The following is a 22,510-nucleotide window of genomic DNA, read 5'->3' as shown; positions in this document are numbered from 1 at the left end:
TAACAGAGAAAGACTGGATTTTTTCTTCTTGAGGCAGGAACAAGGTAAGGACATCTCCTCTAACACCTTTCTCCAGAAATGTATGAGAGGTACTAGCCAGTATACCAAGGCAAACACATTTTAAAAAGTAAAGGGCATCCAGATTGGAAAAAAAGAAAACCGTATTTACAGAAAACATGATCGTCTATGTAAAAACTGACGGTATCTATAGAAACCTACTAGAACTATTTAGTAAGTTTAACAAGCTTGCAGGATACAAGACTGACGTATTTCTTCTACAAAGTATTTCTACTTACTAGCATTGGACATATGGAAATTGAAATTTAAAATGTATTATTAAAAAGCATACAACTAGGAAATGCATATGGGTAAATGAGAAAGATGTGCACAAGCCATACAGTAAAACTGCAAACATGTGGAGTTAATTAAAGAATACCTAAGTAAATGGAGAGTTGTGCCATGTGTATGAATCAAAATATTCATTATTTTTTAAGATGTCAGTTCTCCCCAAATTGACCTATAGATTTAATTCAATCTCAAATTCCCAGGACACTTTTCAATGGAAATTAATAAGCTGGATCTAAAATTCACATGGAAAGGACCTAGAATAGCCCCAAAAACTTTGAAAAAAAAATGTTAATTTGGAGGATTTACATATCTATTCCAATGTAAAATTAAAAAGACTGACCAAACTAAAGGTAGTAAGGATATAGAATCTGGAACACTCATGCACTGCTGCTAGAATGTAAAATGGTACAAACACTTTGGAAAACAATTTGAAAATTTCTCCAAAAGTTAAATATGCATCTATCATATTATCCAGTTGTTCGATTACTATATATTTACCCAAGAGAAATAAAAGCATATGTACAAAGACTTGAATACAACTGTTCATAGCAGCTTTATGTATAAGAGTCCCCAAACTAAAAACGATCTGAATGTCCATCCAACTAAATGAATAAACAAACTGTAGTGTATCCATTCAATGAAATACTACTCAGCATAAAAAGGAATGAACCATTGACACAGACATCAACATGGATGGATCTCGAAATAATTATGCTGACTGAAAGCAGATCAGTGGTTTAGGGACTGGCAGAGAGTGGGCAGGAAGGGTTTGGAGGAAAGTATTATAAGAGAGGAGTGAAAACTTTTTGGGTAATGGATATGTTCATTATCTTAATTGTGGAGGCAGTTACACAGATGTTCAACATGTAAAATGTGAAAAGTTTTGACAACACCCAAAAACTCACTGATATGAAAAAAAATACAAACGTATGATATCTAGAGAAGGCTAAAATCACCAATCAATTCAGAAAACCAAAGTTCTAGTTTGGTAAAAGCAGTATTACTTAGGGTTTGGGGATCTATGTTTCTGCACCTCTGCTAAAAGTAGAGAAAAATTCAACGGGCCCTTCCCTCTCCATGTCCACACCTCATGAAAATTTGAAACGAAAGTAATATATGGGAAATGTTTTTTAATTCTTAGCAATAGTAATCCAAAATATTGTAATTGTATACAATTTTAAGGTTATCTTGTAGATGTTTGCTTTTATGTCTTCTGTAAGGGCAGGTAGTATTTTTGCAAAAATGGGTGAACCAGGACAGGCCCATCCATTACCTTTAGCTGGATAGCCTGGAGTGAGCGGGTCCCCAGCACCATTCAAATTTAATACATTCCCTCTCTGTGCTGCAGTTCCAGGAAGGTTCCATCCTTTAGGATATGGCTGTACTGCAGGGGCAAAGTAATCTGCTGGATCGGAGTACAAGATGATTCCTATGGCTCCTGCTAACATGGCATTTTTAACCTGCAGGGGCAATATGCAATCCATAATGTAGAACTGGCAGATGATTAATTCATCTAAGAGAAAATCAATTTAATAATGTAAGGAACTTGAGGGCGCCTGGGTGGCTCAGTTGGTTAAGCGACTGCCTTCGGCTCAGGTCATGATCCTGGAGTCCCTGGATCGAGTCCCGCATCGGGCTCCTTGCTCGGCAGGGAGTCTGCTTTGCCCTCTGACCCTATCCCCTCTCATGTGTTCTCTCTCATTCTCTCTCTCTCTCTCAAATAAATAAATAAAATCTTTAAATAAAATAAAATTAAAAAAAAATAATGTAAGGAACTTGAGACACTGCTTTTTATCATGCTGCTAGACATTCAGTTCTTTATGCCTTGAATACAATTTCTCTCCTGGGGGGAGCTAACAACTCTCATTTATTCTATACAACTCCAAACAAGTTATTGTCTCTTCTGTGAAACAGTCCTATTGTGGCTAGAACTGCAAAATTAATGTCTCCCTTCTTTCTACCTCTTCTAATTTGTACATATTTCTGTTATAGGATGGGTCATAGTATTTTAAAATATCTTTAAAATATCTTTCTCCCTTGCTAGACTGAGGGTGTTCTTAGAAAAGGGACCATGTCTTGTTTACTTTTAACTATCCACCCTCCAAAGTCTGGCACATCACAGAAATACCTGTGGAACTAAAATAATTTAAAGTTCTATACAGAGTGTGTGAAAAATTGCCTACTGTATTTTGTAAATATTTTCTAACAATCCAAATTGACCACATAGGAAAATCTTTCCTGCAAGATTCTTAATTCATTACCAGAAATACTGTAGCAAAAGATAGCTTACAATAAGTCTTGATTAACTAAAACACACTGCAATATTCAGAAAGCATTCTTACAGTATGAATGGGAGTACAATCTGTCACAACTTTTTTTGAAGGGCAATTTGATGCCTGCCAAAATTTTGAAAGAATATACATGTTGACTCAGCCATTAAATTTCTAGGAATCCATACTATAAAAATCTTCACATAAATGTTCAAGTATATGGACTAAGATGTTCACAATGGAATTATTTTTAATAGTAATAAATTCAAGCCAAGCATCTGTCAATGCAGGAATGGTTAAACTGCTTATCACTTCTACAAAGTATTATGTACCCATCAAAATAACAAGGTATTTATTTAATAAGCAGCTATATAGAATTAACTAAGTACCAGGCACTATCATAAGTGTTTTCAAACATAAAGTTATTTAATCTTCATAAGGATTCTAGGAGATTAATGCTATTATTAGCATTCTCACTTTATGTATGAGGAAACACTGGCAGAGAAAGATTAAATAACTTGCTCACAGTAAAAGATTGAGAGAACAGGGAGCCTAGACTAGACCAGAATCTATGTTGTAAGAATCTAGAGTCCTATACTCGTAACGACACATTATACAACTCTCAGTGTTTTGACATGGAGGAATACCTATATATTATTGCTGAGTGAGAAAATAAAGTTATATATAGTATATGATGCCATCTTCATAAAAAAGCTGTATAATATTTGTAAAATTAGTATCTAGAAAAAGATATTTATATTCATATGTCACAGAATTAGGTCCAAGAAAAGCTGGGAAGATTGATCATGTCCGGGCAAATAAAATGGGCAATGTAGGGGATCTTTCAGTTTTCAGTTTACAAAAAATTTCCCTCAAAAAATTTTAAAAAGCAAATTTTGTTTCTGTTATAAAAGTAATTTCCTTTTCTAGATAGGTGAGGTAAAATAAAAACAGGATTTCCTGTGCAACCGTGGCAAATAGGAAGATTTTTTAAATACATATATTGAGGTAATTCTGAAAAAAAAAGTGCAAGCTGATCATTTACATTTAGAGGATATACACTATCCTCTTCTCTCTAGAAAAGGAGGTGATACAATACTTTATTTCCTCTGAAGATTTTTCCGTATCTTGCAATAACAATCTTTCCACTACAGTTGATGTTCATCTCTCTTTCCAGTTTGAAAAAATCTTCAGTACGAGCATAGTTCACATACATAAGATCTCCCTGTAAGGAAAAGAAAAAACTTAAAAATACATAGAATACTGCTACAATTAAAGGGAAAACCAATGAGTAAGTTTGCTCCACAATACCACATCATCAAAAGTTATCTTTCCTGGATTGGGCTTGAAAAACAGATCCGTGCTAATTCTGTATGTTTTTGGAAAATATTTCAATACTTTGAAAGGTTGAAAAAAATGCCAATATGTAACACTTTAAACAGTGTGTTCTGTTTTGAAGAGATTATTGGCATATACTGAACCAGAGGAAATAGAGATCATTTAAAAAAATCCCAACTATGTTTTAAACAACCCACTGCACCAAAAATAATAAAATACCTAGGAATAAACTTAACCAAGGAGTTGAAAGAACCTGTACTCTGAAAACTATAAAATACTGATAAAAGAAATTGAAGAAGACACAAATAAATGGAAAGATACTCCATGCTCACAGATTGGAATATCATTTAATATCATTAAAATGTCCATACTACCAATGCAATCTACAGATTCCACGCAACCCCTATCAAAATACACAGCCTTTGTCACAGGACTATGAAAAATAATACTAAAATGTGTATGGAACCACAGAATACTTGAATTAGCCAAAGCAAGCATGAGAAAGAATAAAGCTGGCGGTATCACAATCCCAAATTTCAAGATAGATTACAAAGCTGTAGTAATCAAAACAGCATAGTACTGGCATGACGACAGACACATAGATCAATGGACCAGAATAAAGTCCAGAAGTAAACCCACACTTATACAATCAAATAATCTATGACAAAGGAGGTGAGAATATACAGTGAGGAAAAGACAGTGTCTTCAATAAATGGTACTAGGAAAACTGAACAGCTTTATGCAAAAGAATGAAACCAAGATACTTTCTTACACCATCCACAAAAATAAACATGGATTAAACCCCTAAATATGAGACCTGAAACCATAAACACCTAAAAGAAAACACAGGGGAGTAATTTCTTTGACATCAGCCTTAACAACATTTTTCTAGATATGTCTCCTTGGGCACAGGAAACAAAAGCAAAAATAAACTATTGGGACTAGAGCAAAATAAAAGCTTTTGCACAGCAAAGAAAACCATAAACCTAACTAAAGAGGGGAAAGATAGTTGTAAATGATATATCCAGTAAGGGGTTAATATCCAAACTATATAAAGACCTTATACAACCCAATACCAAAAAATACGTACATACATAATCAGATTAAAATGGGCAAAAGAGCACTTTTTCATGTGTCTGTTGGGCATTTGGATGTCTTCTTTGGAAAAAGGTCTGTTCATGTCTTCTACCCATTTCTTGATTGGATTATTCTTTGGGTGTTGAGTTTGGTAAGTTCTTTATAGATTTTGGATATTAGCCCTTTATCTGATATGTCATTTGCAAACATCTTCTCCCATTCTGTCCCTTGTCTTTTGGTTTTGTTGACTGTTTCTTTTGCTGTGCAAAAGCTTTTTATCTTGATGAAGTCCCAATAGTTTATTTTTTCCCTTGCTTCCCTTGACTTTGGCGATGTTTCTAGGAAGAAGTTGTTGTGGCTGAGGTCGAAGACGTTGCTGCCTGTGTTCTCCTTTAGGATGTTGATGGACTCCTGTCTCACACTGAGGTCTTTCAACCATTTGGAGTCTATTTTTGTGTGCGGTGTAAGGAAATGGTCCAGTTTCATTCTTCTGCATGTGGCTGTCCAATTTTCCCAACACCATTTGTTGAAGAGACTGTCTTTTTTCCACTGGACATTCTTTCCTGCTTTGTCGAAGATGAGTTGACCACAGAGTTGAGGGTCCATTTCTGGGCTCTCTATTCTGTTCCATTGATCTCAACATCATTCGGCATCAGGGAAATCCAAATCAAAACCTCAATGAGATACCACCTCACACCAGTCAGAATGGCTAAAATTAACAAGTCAGGAAATGACAGATGTTGGCAGGGATGCAGAGAAAGGGGAACCCTCCTACACTGTTGGTGGGAATGCAAGCTGGTGCAGCCACTCTGGAAAACAGTATGGAGGTTCCTCAAAAAGTTGAAAATAGAGCTACCATATGACCCAGCAATTGCACTACTGGGTATTTACCCCAAAGATACAAATGTAGGGATCCGAAGGGGCACGTGCATCTCAATGTTTATAGCAGCAATGTCCACAATAGCCAAACTATGGAAAGAGCCAAGATGTCCATCGACAGATGAATGGATAAAGAAGATGTGGTATATATATACAATTATGCCGCCATCAAAAGGAATGAAATCTTGCCATTTGCAACAACATGGATGGAACTGGAGGGTATTATGCTGAGTGAAATAAGTCAATCAGAGAACGACATGTATCATATGACCTCACTGATATGAGGAATTCTTAATCTCAGGAAACAAACTGAGGGTTGCTGGATTGGGGGGTGGAGTGGGAGGGATGGGGTGGCTGGGTGATAGACATTGGGGAGGGTATGTGCTATGGTGAGCACTGTGAATTGTGTAAGACTGTTGAATCACAGACCTGTACCTCTGAAACAAATAATACATTATATGTTAAAAAAAAAAAAAAAGATAGTAGGAAGGGAAAAATGAAGGGGGGGAGATTGGAGGGAGAGACAAACCATGAGAGACTATGGACTCTGAAAAACAAACCAAGGGTTCTAGAGGGGAGGGTGTTGGGAGGATGGGTTAGCCTGGTGATGGGTATTAAAGAGGGCACATACTGCATGGAGCACTGGGTGTTATACGCAAACAATGAATCATGGAACACTATATCAAAAACTAATGATGTAATATATGGTGATTAACATAACAAAATAAAATAAAATTTTAAAAAATGGGCAAAAGACCCAAATAGACAATTTTCCAAAGAACATATACAGATGGGCAACAGACACATGAAAACATTCTCAACATAACCAATCATCAGGGAAATGCAAATCAAAACCACAATGAGGTATCACTTCACATGGGTCAGAATGGCTAGCATCAAATAGACAAGAAATAACAGGTGTTGGCAAGGATGTAGAGAAAAAAAAAAATCCTTACATACTGTTGGTGGGAATATAAACTGGTGCAACCACTGTGGAAAACAGTATGGAAGTTCCTCAAAAAATTAAAAATAGAAATACCATATGATCCAGTAATTCTACTACTGGGCACTTACCCACAGAAAGCAAAAACACTAATTAAGAAAAATACAGGCACCCTTATATTTACTGCATCATTATTTACCCAAGTGTCCGTTGATGGATGAATGGATAAGGAAGTGGGGTGTGTGTGTGTGTGTGTGTGTGTACATACTCAGCCATAAAAAAAAAAAAAATGAGATCTTACTATTTGCAACAACATGGATAGACCTAAAGTGTATTATGCTAAGAGAAATAAGTCAGAGAAAGACAAATACCATATGATTTTACTTACATGCAGAATCTAAACAAAAATGAACAAACAGACTTTAAAATACAGATAACAAACGGAGGGTTGCCAGAGGGGAGAAAGGTGGGGAAGAGGTGAAACAAAGGAGATTTTTAAAAGAAAAAAGAAATCCCAACCATGTTTAATTTTCAAGCATAGTATTAAGTAATTAATTAATTAAATACCACTTCTGTGGCATGATCTATAAATCTATAACAAAAATCAGACTCTGAACAAAGGAAAAGAGCTTGTAAAGACATCTACTGATGTTGGGGCGCCTGAGTGGCTCAGTTGGTTAAGCGGCTGCCTTCAGCTCAGGTCATGATCCCAGGGTCCTGGGATCGAGCCCCGCATCGGGCTCCCTGCTCGGCGGAGAGCCTGCTTCTCCCTCTCCCTCTGTCTGCCACTCTGCCTACTTGTGCTCTCTCTCTATCTCTGTTAAATAAATAAATAAAAATCTTTATAAAAAAAAAAGACATCTACTGATGTTACTGAATTAAAGATGTGTTCAGCAGATTCTCTGTTATTTCAGAGTGGCATCTGCTTCACCAGGCTATGATTTTTACATATTTCTATTTTTTTCTTTTTCTTAAATTATTTTTAGAAAGGGTGTTCATCGCACTGAATCTCAAAGTATGGATCAGCATGTATGGTTTACCTAATCTCCTTGGTTTTAGTCCTTTATATAGGCTTTAAATAACAAAGGAAGGTTCAAAAAGTTGAGTAAAAAAGTCTTGTTTTACCTCTGGCATGCCTTGGGCTGAGAAAGCGTTATATGGTGGAACAATATTTGTAACATTCTCATATCCATCTGGTGGCGGCTCAAGGTAGGAGGTATTGAAAATCTAGGAAGAATTGACATACATAAATTGGAGAGTATTCCTGATTGTTATTAAAGAATAACGCCCCCAAGTATACACTTAAGATTAAGCATTCTGAAACTAGGTTCAGTAATTAATCAGGTAAATTCCACTGGCAACAATGAGGAAGAGCTTTATCATTCTTACTGCCTTCAAAATAGTAGCAACTTCTACAAATGCATGTAATCTGAGGTGACTAGAAGTTCCCATATAAAAACAGGGCTTTGAAGGTGGCACCCATGATTCTCCTCCTCCTTTTCCAATGATTCCTTTTCAACTTTCATTGTTGGACTCCTTTTCTTTCAAATGCATTTAAATGTTTCCTGTGTTTTATCCCCAGTCTATGGTCTGCCTCATTTTATACTCCCTTCCTGTCAGACTTCATTTACTCCCAAAATTTTATCCATAGCTCATATGCTTATAAGGCCACCTTTCCAGACATGTATATTTAAGGGCCTTATGGTTATTTCAGCTTGGATGTCCAAACTCAACATGTCCTACTTTGAATTTCTCATCCCTCACCCCAGGCCTGCTTCTTGTTTGGCATTCCTTGCTATTACTAGCAGCATCACTAGCCAGCCACCCATACCAGACACCTAGGAATCATCCTCAATTCTGTCTTCACCACCTTGCTCCAGTCAATCACTAATCAATTGCCACTAATATTGCTTCCTAACTATTTCTTAGATCATCCCTCTTCCTCATTCCTACTAACATCCTGATTCAGGGCTTCATCATCTTTTACCTGGACTATTCTTGTAAGACTCCAACTTGCACTCCTTGCCGAGTCAAGGTCTAACCTGTAGATGGCCCAAACTATCTAAAAAATGCCTCTCTAGCCACATCCTTCCATTGCTTAGGACTTGTCAGTAGTTTCCATTGACTGAAGTTGAATTCTAAGCCCCTTAGGACATATAAGCTGTTCTATGACCTGTCCCCAAAACATATATACTGGCTTATCTCTTTTTGTGGCCCACTTTGTACATGACATTTTTGAAACACAGAAAATGTTTAAGGTCCCCAATAATACTAAGATAGTTATGGGTCTCCAAACCTTTGCCAGTATTTTCTCTTCTACCTGGATTCTTTTACTTTGTTTTTTCACGTGGTTAACTCCTTAGCATTGCTCATGACTCACACATCAGAAAGGTTTTCTTTCAGGAAAGCTTCTCTAAGTCCCAGGCTAGACTAAGTGAACCTTTTCTGTATAAAGAACCCAAAACATACTCTTTATAACACTCACCATACTGATTTAAAATGACGTGTTCTAACACCTACCTTGCCTTACTTAAGGCAAAAAGAATCCTGTTCCTAAGCTTCATTCTGGCTTTAAGACTAAGCACTGTGCCTAACACACAGTAGACACTGAATAATTAGTTTACAACGTATCAACTTTTCTAAAAAATAGGAGTTGCACTGCACCATTAACCAATTTCTATTCTTACTTGACCCTACATCCCAATTCACATAAACAAGTGGGGTTATAAAATACAAAAAGTACCAACAATTCCACATCACCTCAATTCCATGTTCATCCATGATTGATATATAGTTGGCATTTGTCTCATTAGGGTAGGATAGGAGAACATCATAATGAACCAACTTGGCTGAATCCAGTCCAAATTTCTTCCACTGGGTTTGGATTTTCTTGGCAAGAAGTAAATTTTGTTCTGTTCCTGCCAGATGAGGGAGCTTTGTAAAAGAACTACAATGAAAGTAAGATACAAGTGGGAGTTAAAGACTATATTCAGACAATATGCCTAAGGACTATTCTAGATGCATCACTCATCCTTTAGGTATTATCATTTCTACATGAATGATAAAAAAAACAGCTAGTAGTACCAATTTCTAGGGATGCCAATTTAAAATTTATTCGTGTGTAACTATACTATTCACATTTTGCTCCCCCAGAAAAGAACATATACCATGGTAAAAACACATGCAATCAGCAGGTATGAGAAGACACCGTGGAAGAACGTCAGGCCTTTATGCCAATAGTGCTCCTTTTGGTGATCATTAGTAAGGGAGGATATTTGGGGCGGTGTGGGGGCAGTTCATAATGTTTGCCAGAGACTAGTTAGGCAGTCTAACGCATACTTCCACTGTTGTCAAGATTTATTCAGTTGTTTATTGATCTCATTGAAGTTAAAAGTCCATGCATTTTTATTTTTATATTGTCTACTGCTTAGTTCCTGCCTGTTGTGTAGAAATTATACAATGGGTTTGTTGACTTGAATTTGGGCAATGTTCTTTGGTTTGGAGTATAAATGGGTTGTAGCATTTAAGTGACCTCACAAAAATAGTTTTTCTAAAGATTCATTTTACATGAGGGAAAAAAAATATTTTAAAAATATTTTCTCACCTTTCTCCACCCCACCACCCCTTCAGATAATAATACTTTTGTAAATTGGTGTTTTTAGCCAACCATGACAAAACCAAAGCAAGACAGGCAGTAAAGGAAAACTGGCATTTGCCAAAACCTTACTATATGCCAGGCATGTGACCAGGCACTCTCACCTGGGTTGCCTCACTGAGTCTTCACCATCTTTCTCCCATTGTCCTCATTTTGCAAATAAGGAAACTGAGAGAATAGTTAAATAATTTGTTCATAATTTCAGCCATTAAATGATGGGACTAAAATATGAAAGTCATAGTTGTCTGACCTTGAGAAATAGTGATAATGTGAAATCATTCATCTGATATTATTCAATTGCCTGAACTTCTTGTAAGGCTCCCTATACTGTGCATTTTTATGAAGTTCACATTCAAACATGGCATATTGGGCCCTTTTTCATCTGACCCACCCTTCCATCTTTTCATTTTCATTTCCCATTACTCTCCATATAAAATTCTCCACCCTACGGCATTTGGTAGACTCCTTTTCCTCATGCAGTGACCACCTATAACCTTTGCACAAGGTCTTTGAGATGTAAATACTGTCCCATCTACATGTGTCTCCCTGTCACCACTTCTTTCATTCTCCTTTCCCACCTGCAAGCTACTCATCATCCATGAGGACTCCTCCAGCATCTTCTCCTGTGAAGCTTTCCCTTTCTATATCATTAAATTAAATCTACAGGTTATGGATATTTAATATCTTAGAATATTTGTTTTAAAAAAGTATTATAGTGTTTCTAGACAGAAGTTATTTTGTATGCATTAAAAAACAGTAGGGCTTGGGATATTTAATTTCTACTTTATATAATTATTGTTTTATTTTCTACAATGAACAGATAACATTCTTATAATTAAGGAAAAAAAAATATTTCCTTAAATTAAGATGGAGGATTAACCATGAGCTTTTGTCATCCATCTTTTAAAGAAGCCACTGAAGGGTGCTTGGGTGCCTCAATCCATTAGGCATCCAGCTTTTGATTTGGGTTCAGGTCATGATTTCAGGATTGTGAGATTGAGCCCCATGTCAGGCTCCCTGTTGGTCATTGAGCCTGCTTAAGATTCTCTTTCTCCTTTTTCCTCTGCCCCTCCTCCCAACCCACGTACACACACGTGTGCGTGCGCTCTCTTTCTAAAAAAATAAAGAACCCACTGAAATGGAATACAGAAGCAAAAAAAAAAAAAAAAAGCAGCAGTGTGTAACATCCTTTAGTTCATTTCTAAATTTCTCCTTCTGGTCCCAAGGTGGGTACAGTTCCAGGCATCATATATTCACACTGTAATGCTCAGAAGAAACAAGTACAAACAAGAACATGTTTCCTCTTCAGTATTTCTTTTAACAGAGGAAAACTTACAGTAGAAGATCACAGCTACACTTTCCTTTCATTTCATTGGACATAATAGAGTATATACCTCTTTTTAAATGAATCATTGCCAGAGGGAAGAGTTATAATGAATGGATTATGGACCAATCAAGATACTCCTGGGCTGGAAGGAATGTAACCCTTACTGAATACATGAAGGAGGATGAACACTGAAGAGTTGAGGCACTACCAACAAGAAAGTGGCTGGGGAGAAATCAAATTCTTCCCACTACATTAGAACCATTAACCCAATCTTGAACTCCTCTCCCTCCGAGGCTCTTTCACTGATCATAAACCTTCTACATCTATGATCAACAATTCTTTAATCCTCAGCCACTTCTCCAAATGCTTGCATGACTTCCTTGCCTTAACTGGTTTCCTCAGAGGATCCTGCTCACCTGCAAGCTTTTTTATTTCCCATGCCCCCACATATCCTCAAGGCTTGAAGATCTACTGGGAGTTCTTATTCTCCCTTGGTTCTTTCAAATATTTTTCCTTTTTCTTCTTTCAAAAATAACAACTCTTTTAAAGCTCATACCAAAAGTCACCACCTTCTGGGGGCTGTCAAAATTGTGGGTCACTCCTCAGTCATTAAAGTCTCAAGTTTCTAATTCAATTTATTTCACTCTACTTCTATTCTTGTCATTCTTGATGTGCAATTTTTTTTTTAAGATTTTATTTATTTGACAGAGACAGGGTGAGCACAAGCAGGGGGAGTGGCAGGCAGAGAGAGAGAGAGAGAGAAGCAGGCTCCCCACTGAGCAGGGAGCCCGATGCAGGGCTTGATCCCAGGACCCTGGGATCACGACAGCTCAAGGCCTACACTTAACTGACTGAGCCACCCAGGCACCCCTGAACACAATTTCTGTATTGCACTCCAAAAATATAATCATCATATAAACTATTTGTACATAACTTATCACCTTATGTTATATACACATTAAAGGAAAATAGTGATAAACAAATTTTAATGGTCAAGAACATTATTAAGTTTTGCTTCTGACATCTAATTTTCTAGGTGACTTCTTTTGGACACTTCATGATGTGCTGCAGACAGAATTCAATAGTGTTAACATTATACTTGGTCTTTTAACTTACACAATTTAAAATATAAGCATTCTATCTTAACAAGATATTCTGCCATTTTACTGTATCGCAGGAAAAATAAAGACTGAGTCTCTCTTTAAATGACATGCATCTTAGCTGCCTGATTATTTTCCTTTATCTCTAAACAAGCACCTCAAAACAGACATCTTGTATTTGCTTCCTAATATCTAATGTTATAAATCAGCTCAATTTCACAAGAACAGTATAGCTGTTTTCATACCTCATTACTATAGTTTGCTATAGTTCATCCATGGAAACTAAGATGGAACTTCATGACCTCATTATATCACAGGATAGATGGGAGGGAAACACACCATACTGTATTCACTTTGTTTATTTGATTCTAGGGTTTAAGTGGAGTCTCAGAAGGGGTAAAGAGAATGCTGCAGAAAATTTTAAGAAATAATGAACAAAACCTTCCTAAATTAGTGAAAGACATAAGTTTACAAAGTCAAGAATCTCAGAGAGCCATAAACAGAATAAATTTGAGGAAAACGATACCTAGGCACATAGTAAAACTACTCAAAATTAAAGATAAAATGACATGTTCTGTAACTTAAAGGACTGTAAACTTCTCATCAGATGCCAATACTAGACAGAAGACAATGAAAAAACATTTAAAGTTCTGAAAGGAGAAGAAAACAAAGTCATCTTAGAAGTCTATAACCAGGAAAAGTATGCTTCAAGAATTATAATAAAGTAAGGATTTTATAGAGAGAGAAAAACTAAGAGTATTTGTCACAACCAGACCCCACATTACAGGAAATGCTTAAGAAAGTTACTCAGACTAAATAGAAATACCATGGGATAACCCAAATTTTCAGAAACAAATGAATAACATTGGAAATAAGATATAAAATACTATTTTAACTCTTAATGGGCTTTCAATACATATGTGTTCAAAGAAAAATTGTTTTGCAAGGTTTATATTGCATTGCATATGATACTTTTGACAGCTCTAGTATCAAGGATGACAGAGGAGAGGATAAATGGCAATATAGAAATGTGAGTTATCTGTATTGTATGTTAAGTTGCAAAAAAATAACTAAGAATTGAGTGAAGATTTATAAGTTATAGATGTATGGTGTAATCACTAGAGCATCTACTAAAAAAAAAAATTACAAGGATGTAAAAAAAAAAGATAAACAGAAATGAAATAAAATTTTACCAAAAAAGGCGCAAAAAATGAGAACAAACAAAAATAAACAGAGTAAACAGAAAACAATAAATTAGTAGACTTAAGTTTAACTATATCAATAGTTACATTATTTGTTAATGGACTAAATATTCAAATTAAAAGGCATAGATTACCTGAAGGAATATAATAGCAAACTGCTACTATCTGCTATTTACAAGGGATACACTTTAAGATTACCAAAATTTATTGAATACCACGTGGCAATTAAATGCTCTCTATTGAAGGTACATTTTAATTCTAAAAAAAATAATAGATTAAAAGTAGATGAAGGGGCGCCTGGGTGGCTCAGTCATTAAGCGTCTGCCTTCAGCTTGGGTCATGATCCCAGGGTCCTGGGATAGAGCCCCACATCGGGCTCCCTGCTCAGCGGGAAGCCTGCTTCTCCCTCTCCCACTCCCCTTGTTTGTGTTCCCTCTCTCGCTGTCTCTTTCTCTCTCTCTGTCAAATAAATAAAATATTTAAAAAAAATTTTTAAAAAGTAGATGGAAGAAGATATGCCATGTAAATGTAAGTGTAAGGAAACTGATGTGGCAATATTTATACCAAATAAAATAGACTCAAAGATAGAGATTACAGAAGATAAAGAAGGACGTTTCATAAAGATAACAGGGTAGTCTGTCTTAAAGACTTAACAACATTAACATGTATATGCCTAATCAATAGTCTTAATATATAAAGCAAAAATTTACATAATTAATGGGGGAAAATATACATTTTCACATTCCTGGAGATTGTGACCCCCTTCTTGATATAATTTGACCCCCATGTCCCCAAAATCAGTAAAGGAATCACTAGATTCCTAACCAGATAAAGAAAAAAAAAATCATGATCATAGAAATTGATGCAGAAAAATAACCTTTTGACAATATCAATATCCATTCATGATAAAAAAAAAAAACTATTAGCAATCTTGGAATAGAGGGGAGTTTCCTTAACTTGATAAAGAGCATCTACAACAAATCTTTAATTTTTTTTTAAGATTTTTATTTATTTGAGAGAGAGAGAGAACATGAGTGGGGAGAGGGGAAGAGGGAGGGAGAGAAAGAGAGGGAGAATCCCATGCAGATTCCCTGCTGAGCGCGGAGCCCCATTGCACTTGGGCTCAACCCCAGGACCCCAAGATCATGACCTGAGCCAAAATCAAGAGTCGGATGCTCAATCAACTGAGCTACATAGGCGCCCCTACAACAAATCTATAGACAGTATCACACTTAATTATGAAATTCTGAATGCTTTCCCCCTAAGGTTAGAAACAACAACAAAAGATGTTCGCTCTCACTCCTATTCAACATACTACTGGAATTTCAGTCAGCACAATAAGAACAAAACAAAAACCAAACAGACAAACAAAAACCCCAAATGTAAAACACATACAGTTTGGAAAGGTAGAAATAAAAGTGTCCCTATTTGAATATGGCATGATTGTTTACATAGAAAATCCCAATGAATCTACCAAAAACTCCTAGAGACATGAGTTTAGACAGGCCACAGGATACAAGATCAACACAAAAATCAACAGTATTTCTATATATTAACAACAAACATGTGGAAACTGAAATTAAACACAATATGACTTACAATTGCTCCAAAGAAAATGAAATACTTGGATATAAATCGAACAGTACATATCCAGGATCTGCATCTTAAAAATTACAAAATGTTATAAAAGCAAACAAAGAAGATCTAAATAATTGGAGAGGCTATGTTTATGGATTAGAAGACTGGATATAGGAAAAATGTCAAGTACCCCGAATTGTTCTATAAGATTAGTGTGATTACTATCAAAATCCCAGCATAGACATAAGTATGTTTACTCTATATTTTATATGAAAAGGAAAAGGATATGGAATAGCTAAAACAATTGTTTAGAAAAATAAGATGGGAGGAATCACTCTACACATTGCTGAGGCTTACTAAATAGCTTCTGTAATCAAGACCATGTGGGACTGGCAGAGAGTAGACTCACAGATTAATAGAGCAGAATAGAGAACCCAGAAACAGACTCACACAAATATGACCAACTGATCTTTGACAAAGGTGAAAAGCAATTAAATGGAAGAATGACCTTTCAACAAATGGTGCCAGAGCAATGGGACATCCATAGGCAAAATAATGTACTCCAGCCAAACATTATGTCTTATGCAAAAATTAATCACAAAATTAATGTAAAATATAAAGTATAAAATTTCGGGATGGAGGGAAGAGAGGAGAAAAGAGATCTAGTCTAAGAGTTCTTAGATATGAACCCAAATGCATGATCCATAAAAGGAAAAAGCAATAAATTGGACCTCATTAAAATTTAAAACTTCTACTCTACAAATAACTCTGTTAAGACATGAAGAGACAAATAACAAAGAGGGAAAAATATATGAATACCACAAAGCCGACAAAAGACTTATCTAGAAAATATAAAGAACTCTCAAAGCTCAATAGCAAAAAAACAAAAGACAAACAAAACTATCCAAATAGAAAATAGGTCAAAGACATGAACAGACATTTCACTGAAGAGAGTACAAATGATGAATAAGCACATAAAAAGATGTTCAATATCATTAATCATTAGGGGACTGCAGTTTAAAAATCACAATGAGGTATCACTATGCACCTATCAGAATGGGTAAAATTAGAAATAATGATAATATCAATGGAAAACATTAAATAATACAGCTATACTGGAAAGCAGGCAAATTCTTCTAAAACTAAAAACGTATCTACCATACAACTTAGCAATTTTTACCCTTAGGCATTTATGCCAGAGAAATGAAAACCTATGATCATGTAAAACCTGTATACAAATGTTAATAGCAACATTATTATTCAAAAACTGATCATAAATGCCCCTCCATGGGTGAAAAGTTAAACTATACTACCTCCTTATGACAAATGAAAAAAAAGAGACTGAGAGACTCCATATTTTAAAGATGTTACTTCTCTTCCAAATTCATCTATAGAGTTGATGCAACTTTAATAAAAATTCCAGGTTTTTTGTAGGAATTCAGAAGGTTATCCTAAACTTGGAAATGCAAATGGCTTAAAATAGTCAAAGCAATTTTTAAGAAGAAAAATTTGTAGGATTAATGCTACCTGATTCTCAGACTTATTATTAAGCTACACTAACTAGCAGAGTGTAGTGTTGAGATCTACAGATCAATAAAAGAAAATGTAAAAATCCAAAACCAGGTCACACATTTTGGACAAAGATGCCAAGGCAATTCAATGTGGAAATAAATGTTTTTAAAACAAATGTTGCAGGAGTAATTGAATCTGTATTTAAAAAATAATCAACTCTTACATCATACCATACACAAAAATTAACTTGAAGTGACCAATGACCTAAATATATAAGCTACAGTTAAAAAACTTCTAAAAGAAAACATAGAAGAAAATCTTCATACTTCTAATAGGCAAAGTTAGATAGAACACAGAATATGAAACAGAAAACCAAAAACTGGTCAACCAGACTTTACCAAAATTAAAAATTTCTGCCTTTCAAAACTCCACTAACAAAAAAAAGGCCAGCCATAGAACAGAAGACAATATTCACAATACATGTCTGACAAAGGAATTGTACCCAGAATACATAAAGAACTCCTATAATTCAATAAGAAAACAAAACAGTTTAAAATAGGAAAATATGTGAATAGATGCTTTATGAAAGAAAATATGCAAATGTCCAATACACATAGATAATGTTTAACATCACTTATTATAAGGAAGAGGCAAATTGAAACCACAATAAGATACCACTATATACTCATTAGCATAGTTAAAATTAAAACAACAGACAAAACTAAGTGTTTACCAGGATGTACAACAGCTGGTGCACTCATGCATAATGGGTAGGAATGTAAAAATGTTCCCACTTTTGAAATCTATTTTCTTAAAAAGTTAAACATATGCTCCAATAGAGCCATTCCAAGAGAAACGAAAATATATGTCCACACAAAAACTTGTAAACACATGTTCATAGCAGCTTTGTTAATAATCAAAAACTAGAAACAACCCAAGCGTCCAACAACTACACATTACAAGATATTCATACAATGGAATACAACAACTCAGCAATAAAAAACAATAAACTGGTATGTGCAACCTGGATGAATTCCAAAATTATTATGCTGAATGAAAGAAGACACAAAAGTGTACATACTGTGTGATTCCATTTATATAAAATTCTCAGAAATGCAAAGGAACTCAGTGACCTAAAACTGATGGGTCACTGTGTAGGGCTAAAGGTGAAGATAGGAATAAACTGTAAAGGGCATGACATAAAATTTCTGTATCTTGTTGATCTATTATACATCCATCAATACTGTCAAATTTTAGGCTTTAAAAGATGCAGTTCATTTTATGTAAATTATACTTCAATAAATCTGGTTGGGGTTTTTGTTGTTTTTGTTTATTTTAATGACACTCCTTTGAGAGAGTCTGAATATAGAAACACATATGGTGACTGCCTTCACGGAGTTCATTATCATTTCCCTGAATGTCATGCTTTTTCACACTTAGAGGCTGGTGGATTTGCACTGATCCTTTTGCTCTTATTTTGTCCAGTTTGTGTTACTTATATTTGCAAGTGGGACAAAGGTTTAATTTGTGGCAGTCTGAAACTTTAATCTCTCCTCCTTTAAATCTGAGTTTACAACCATCTAAGTCTTCCTGACAGAATGTGACCTTCAAATAAAATTGCTAATTAAACCCAGGCATAAGGAAGAACTAACATTCAGTTGCAGTCTAAAGTTACATGAAGTTGAAACATCTCTTAATAAAGCAACCAGATACTTTTTCTGTAGATTAAGGTAGAGAAGAAAGACCCACTCCTGCAACATTCAAATACATTTTACACTGAGTGGTTTAAAGGGACATTTAAACTACCATAAATTAATGAGATCATATAATTTCACATGAGTACCCATATGAATATAACCAGTTGTAATACACTTCTCACTCTGCAATATTTTCAACATTTTTAAGACCAAACATCAAAACAAACTTACCGAAGAAATGATTTAATATTTTCAGCTTTCATCTCAGATATAAGTTTCCACCGTATACTTTGATGATAGGGTGGTGAAGTGGTCGTTTCTTCGAAAGGCTTAACAAACCAGCCTAGGGGAGAGAATACATATACCTATACTTACCATATACGTATATAATTGCTTTTGACTTTTACAAAAATTAGAAGCCAAAAAAAAAGAGTCCTTACTTCAGAAATAGCTCAAAGTGAGCTTTATAAAAATGTTCATATTAAATGCAGAAGTCCTTCAAATTCTGCTATGCAGTGTAATTTTGAGTTGGTTAAAACTAGTTTTAGGAGATATTCTTTTCATTTTCCTACATGTTACACATCAAGGCATGGGCCTCTATCTTTCTTGTTCTTCTTGGGGTGATCTAGTTCGTAGCACAGCGCCTGACACACAAGAAACATTCCACAAATATTTATTTAGTAAATGATGAAGGAAGGGCAGTTTTTGCAGTGCTGTCCATATTAGTTGCTAGTTTTGACAAATGAAACCACCTTTTTCATGCCTGTGGAGAATGGCAGCTCTGACCTAACAGCTCTTGACAAGTATCTTGAGCTCACTGAACCTTTAATAAATCTGAATTTCAGTCACACTTCATTAAGAAGGTCAAAAGGCATTCCATTCGGTTTCCAGTTGGGCTGAAATTCACGGAACTGACCACACGCAGGGAGCTCAGGGAGCCCGCACAGCCTCCAGGCTTGTTTTCTCTCACTTCTCCCCAGCCTGGCAGGGAGAAGCACCAGCCCTGCACTGGGGAGAAGGGGTTCATACTTACCCACCATAAATCCTGCCAGGAAAGATGCCAGCGCGGCAGCCAAGTACATCCAAAAGTAGAGACGGCCCCTGGACTTCGCCATGGCTCCCTGGGGACGAAGCTTGGGGCTCCGGAAAGAGCCACCCTCTAGCCTGCAGACCAACAGAGAGCACGCCAGGGGAGGCGGTGAACCCTGGCCCACCCTCAGGTTTCCTACAAAGCCGGGCTGCCACCCCCGCCCTCCAAACCCACCGCAAACAACTCCCACCGCCTCTGGTTCTCAGTGGGCCTTAAGGGGGAAAAGGAAATCCGGCAAGGGGAGGAGACAGAGCCTTCCTGTTGGCCGGCAACTCCCATAATGTTGATTCTGCAGTAACCAGGACAGTCCGCTGTGGGGAATGGGGAGGGGGTGGCTAAGGAAAAATGTCCCTAATGGTTTCCTAAAGAACTCAACTGTTAACCTTAAAAATAAAACTATGTTGTTTTACCGACAAAAATGGATCAAGAATAGCAGAAAATTATAATTCCAAACATGCACGCTCCAGCAGAACCACAGGCAAGGGTGAGAACAAAGGAGAGGGTTGGTCCTTCATAGCTGAAAGCTGGGGGTATTTGCTAAGACTGTTGTAAACATAAAGTCCATTGGAGTGAACTAAAGTATAGTGGCTTTTCATTAGCTGAGTTATGACAGTCTCTCTTTGGCTGAGCTGTTGCTGGGTGGGGGGAGAAAACCTTTCTTCCTCCTGCTGGGGAGTAAAGCGGTACCTACTTGCAAGGTATATCTCTTCCTGTTGGCATCTGCAATTGGTGGTGAGTAGTAGGATGAGAGAACTTCCTTCTTCCGGCTTCCCCACTCCATTTTAGTGAAGTTTACCTTTATTAATATTTACATTTCCTCCCTTTGATCAAGACATTTCCTCAAAAGCATCACTGATCAAAAGTCAGGTTTTCCATATTTTGTGGTTTTGTCCCTTTTGTCCAGGAAGGACCTTTCCTAGTTGTCATGTCCCATGTTCCACTTAAGGCCACATTACAGTAACAGGGAAGGTTTGGAGAGAGGTTTGGAGAGAGAACCACCAGGTTCTCCTTTCTGAGCATCACCTTTCTGAGTACATTGTTTTCACAAAAGTTTGACACGGAACAAAATACAACACTTGAAATAATTATACAAAGCATGACAATTTCAAATTGTGGTAGAATAGAGGTCAACTGGTACCCTAGGTCATAAAGTAGCCAACTAACATGTTTATTGGCACTTATTCCAACAAAGGGGAGAAAGGTTCTCCTTATGAAAACAAGCCTGCAGTCATGTATGTTTCCTGGAAGTCTCCCCTTAAAGCAACCATGAAAGATGAGCAACATCACATAGAAAGAATTAGCGGAGTACATCTGGGAAGATACAGTACAGTTATAAACATGAAGCAGTAGCTGATGAACTTGTTGCAAAACAGCAACACTTCAAAGATGGTTTAAAATGGTATTATCTCAAAAGAACGGCTTGGAAGCAAATGTGTTAATATCAATGAAAAGTTGTAAATTTAGAAACCATGAATTTAGGTAAGACTCAGGAGTCAGGTCGTAGTTCAGATGAAAGACTTCTATGAATTCTGACCTTCTCACCCTTCAGAGAAATCTCACAGGATCATGCGAAGGTTGTTTCCAAAAGGCCATAGTCAAAAGAAGATGTTTCCCCCTTTTGCAAGAGTTTGGGAAATATAGAGCATTTTCTTTCCATAAAAGAGAAAGCACCAGTGAACAGGGAGAAAAAGGGATACAGTCCTGGTCCAGACATCGTGGGAAAGTGGTCTCATTAGATGTCATCTGCTTCAGTTCCAGGAAATCTTCACTTTGAGGTCACCAGCTGGTGTGCGGACCCAGTCAGGGTTTCCAGCTTTCTTTAATGTGTCACGTGAACCCAAGAATCTATTCCTTGAGGTTGGTGGCCCAAGGGTTGGTTAGCAGTTCCTGATAAGGGCCTTCCAGTGAGGTTGAGTCTCTCTGGAAGTGTCTATTCCAACAGATGAAATCTCCAGGTTGCAGAGTACTTGAAGTCTGTCTCCCATGTACTTGAGTACATGGTGAAAAGATTGCTCTACCAAAGCACGGTTATTTTCAGTAGAAGCATCTAGGTCTTTACAATGTTAAAGTAGATCCCCTTCTATCAACTCCAAGTCAGAGAAGGGAGGGGCCAAGCGCTTAGGACATTCTGTGACCATCTCAAAGGATGAGAGTCCAGGAATCCCAAAGAGAGTGGATCTAAAATTTAGAAGACCAACAGCAATGCTTTCAGCTAAGGTATTTGGAGGGTCTGTACAAATTTTGTCAGTGCTGTTAGTGCAACTAACTATCTCTGAAGATTGAAAATGGTATGCACAATGAAAGTTGTACAACTGGCCAAACAGAACACACTTGTTGAAACACCTGCCTGGTAAAATGAGTTCCCCAAGCCCTATGAAGTTCAAGAGGGGTTCCCCAGGGAGGGATAATCTTTTCTGTTTGACTCTTTTTTGGGGGATTTTATTTATTTATTTGAGAGAGACAGAGAGAGCACAAGCAGGGGAGGGGTAGCGGA

The 22,510-nt window shown here is 36.6% G+C and overlaps 1 protein-coding gene across 1 annotated transcript in view; it reads right to left on the bottom strand.

Annotated features, from left to right (window-relative positions):
* NAALAD2 (N-acetylated alpha-linked acidic dipeptidase 2) overlaps window positions 1–20,222 on the bottom strand; it is a 74,196-nt gene extending 53,974 nt beyond the window's left edge. Inside the window, exons 1-7 of the mRNA XM_064577121.1 lie at window positions 20,191–20,222; window positions 19,960–20,090; window positions 19,158–19,269; window positions 9,616–9,802; window positions 7,981–8,082; window positions 3,718–3,843; window positions 1,622–1,808 (exon numbers count right to left, since the gene is read on the bottom strand). Of these exons, the coding sequence (XP_064433191.1) occupies window positions 1,622–1,808; window positions 3,718–3,843; window positions 7,981–8,082; window positions 9,616–9,802; window positions 19,158–19,269; window positions 19,960–20,041 (796 nt within the window). The 5' untranslated portion in view covers window positions 20,042–20,090; window positions 20,191–20,222. The remainder of the gene's footprint in view (window positions 1–1,621; window positions 1,809–3,717; window positions 3,844–7,980; window positions 8,083–9,615; window positions 9,803–19,157; window positions 19,270–19,959; window positions 20,091–20,190) is intronic.
* Between the last annotated feature and the right edge of the window lie 2,288 nt (window positions 20,223–22,510).

This window comes from Mirounga angustirostris, unplaced genomic scaffold (assembly GCF_029215605.1).
Source record: "Mirounga angustirostris isolate CCGP_5_RB_7025 unplaced genomic scaffold, mMirAng1.0.hap1 SCAF_13, whole genome shotgun sequence".
Lineage (NCBI taxonomy): Eukaryota > Metazoa > Chordata > Mammalia > Carnivora > Phocidae > Mirounga > Mirounga angustirostris.
The sequence above is the reverse complement of the archived record's forward strand: the minus strand, read 5'-3'. Positions and strand labels throughout refer to the sequence as shown.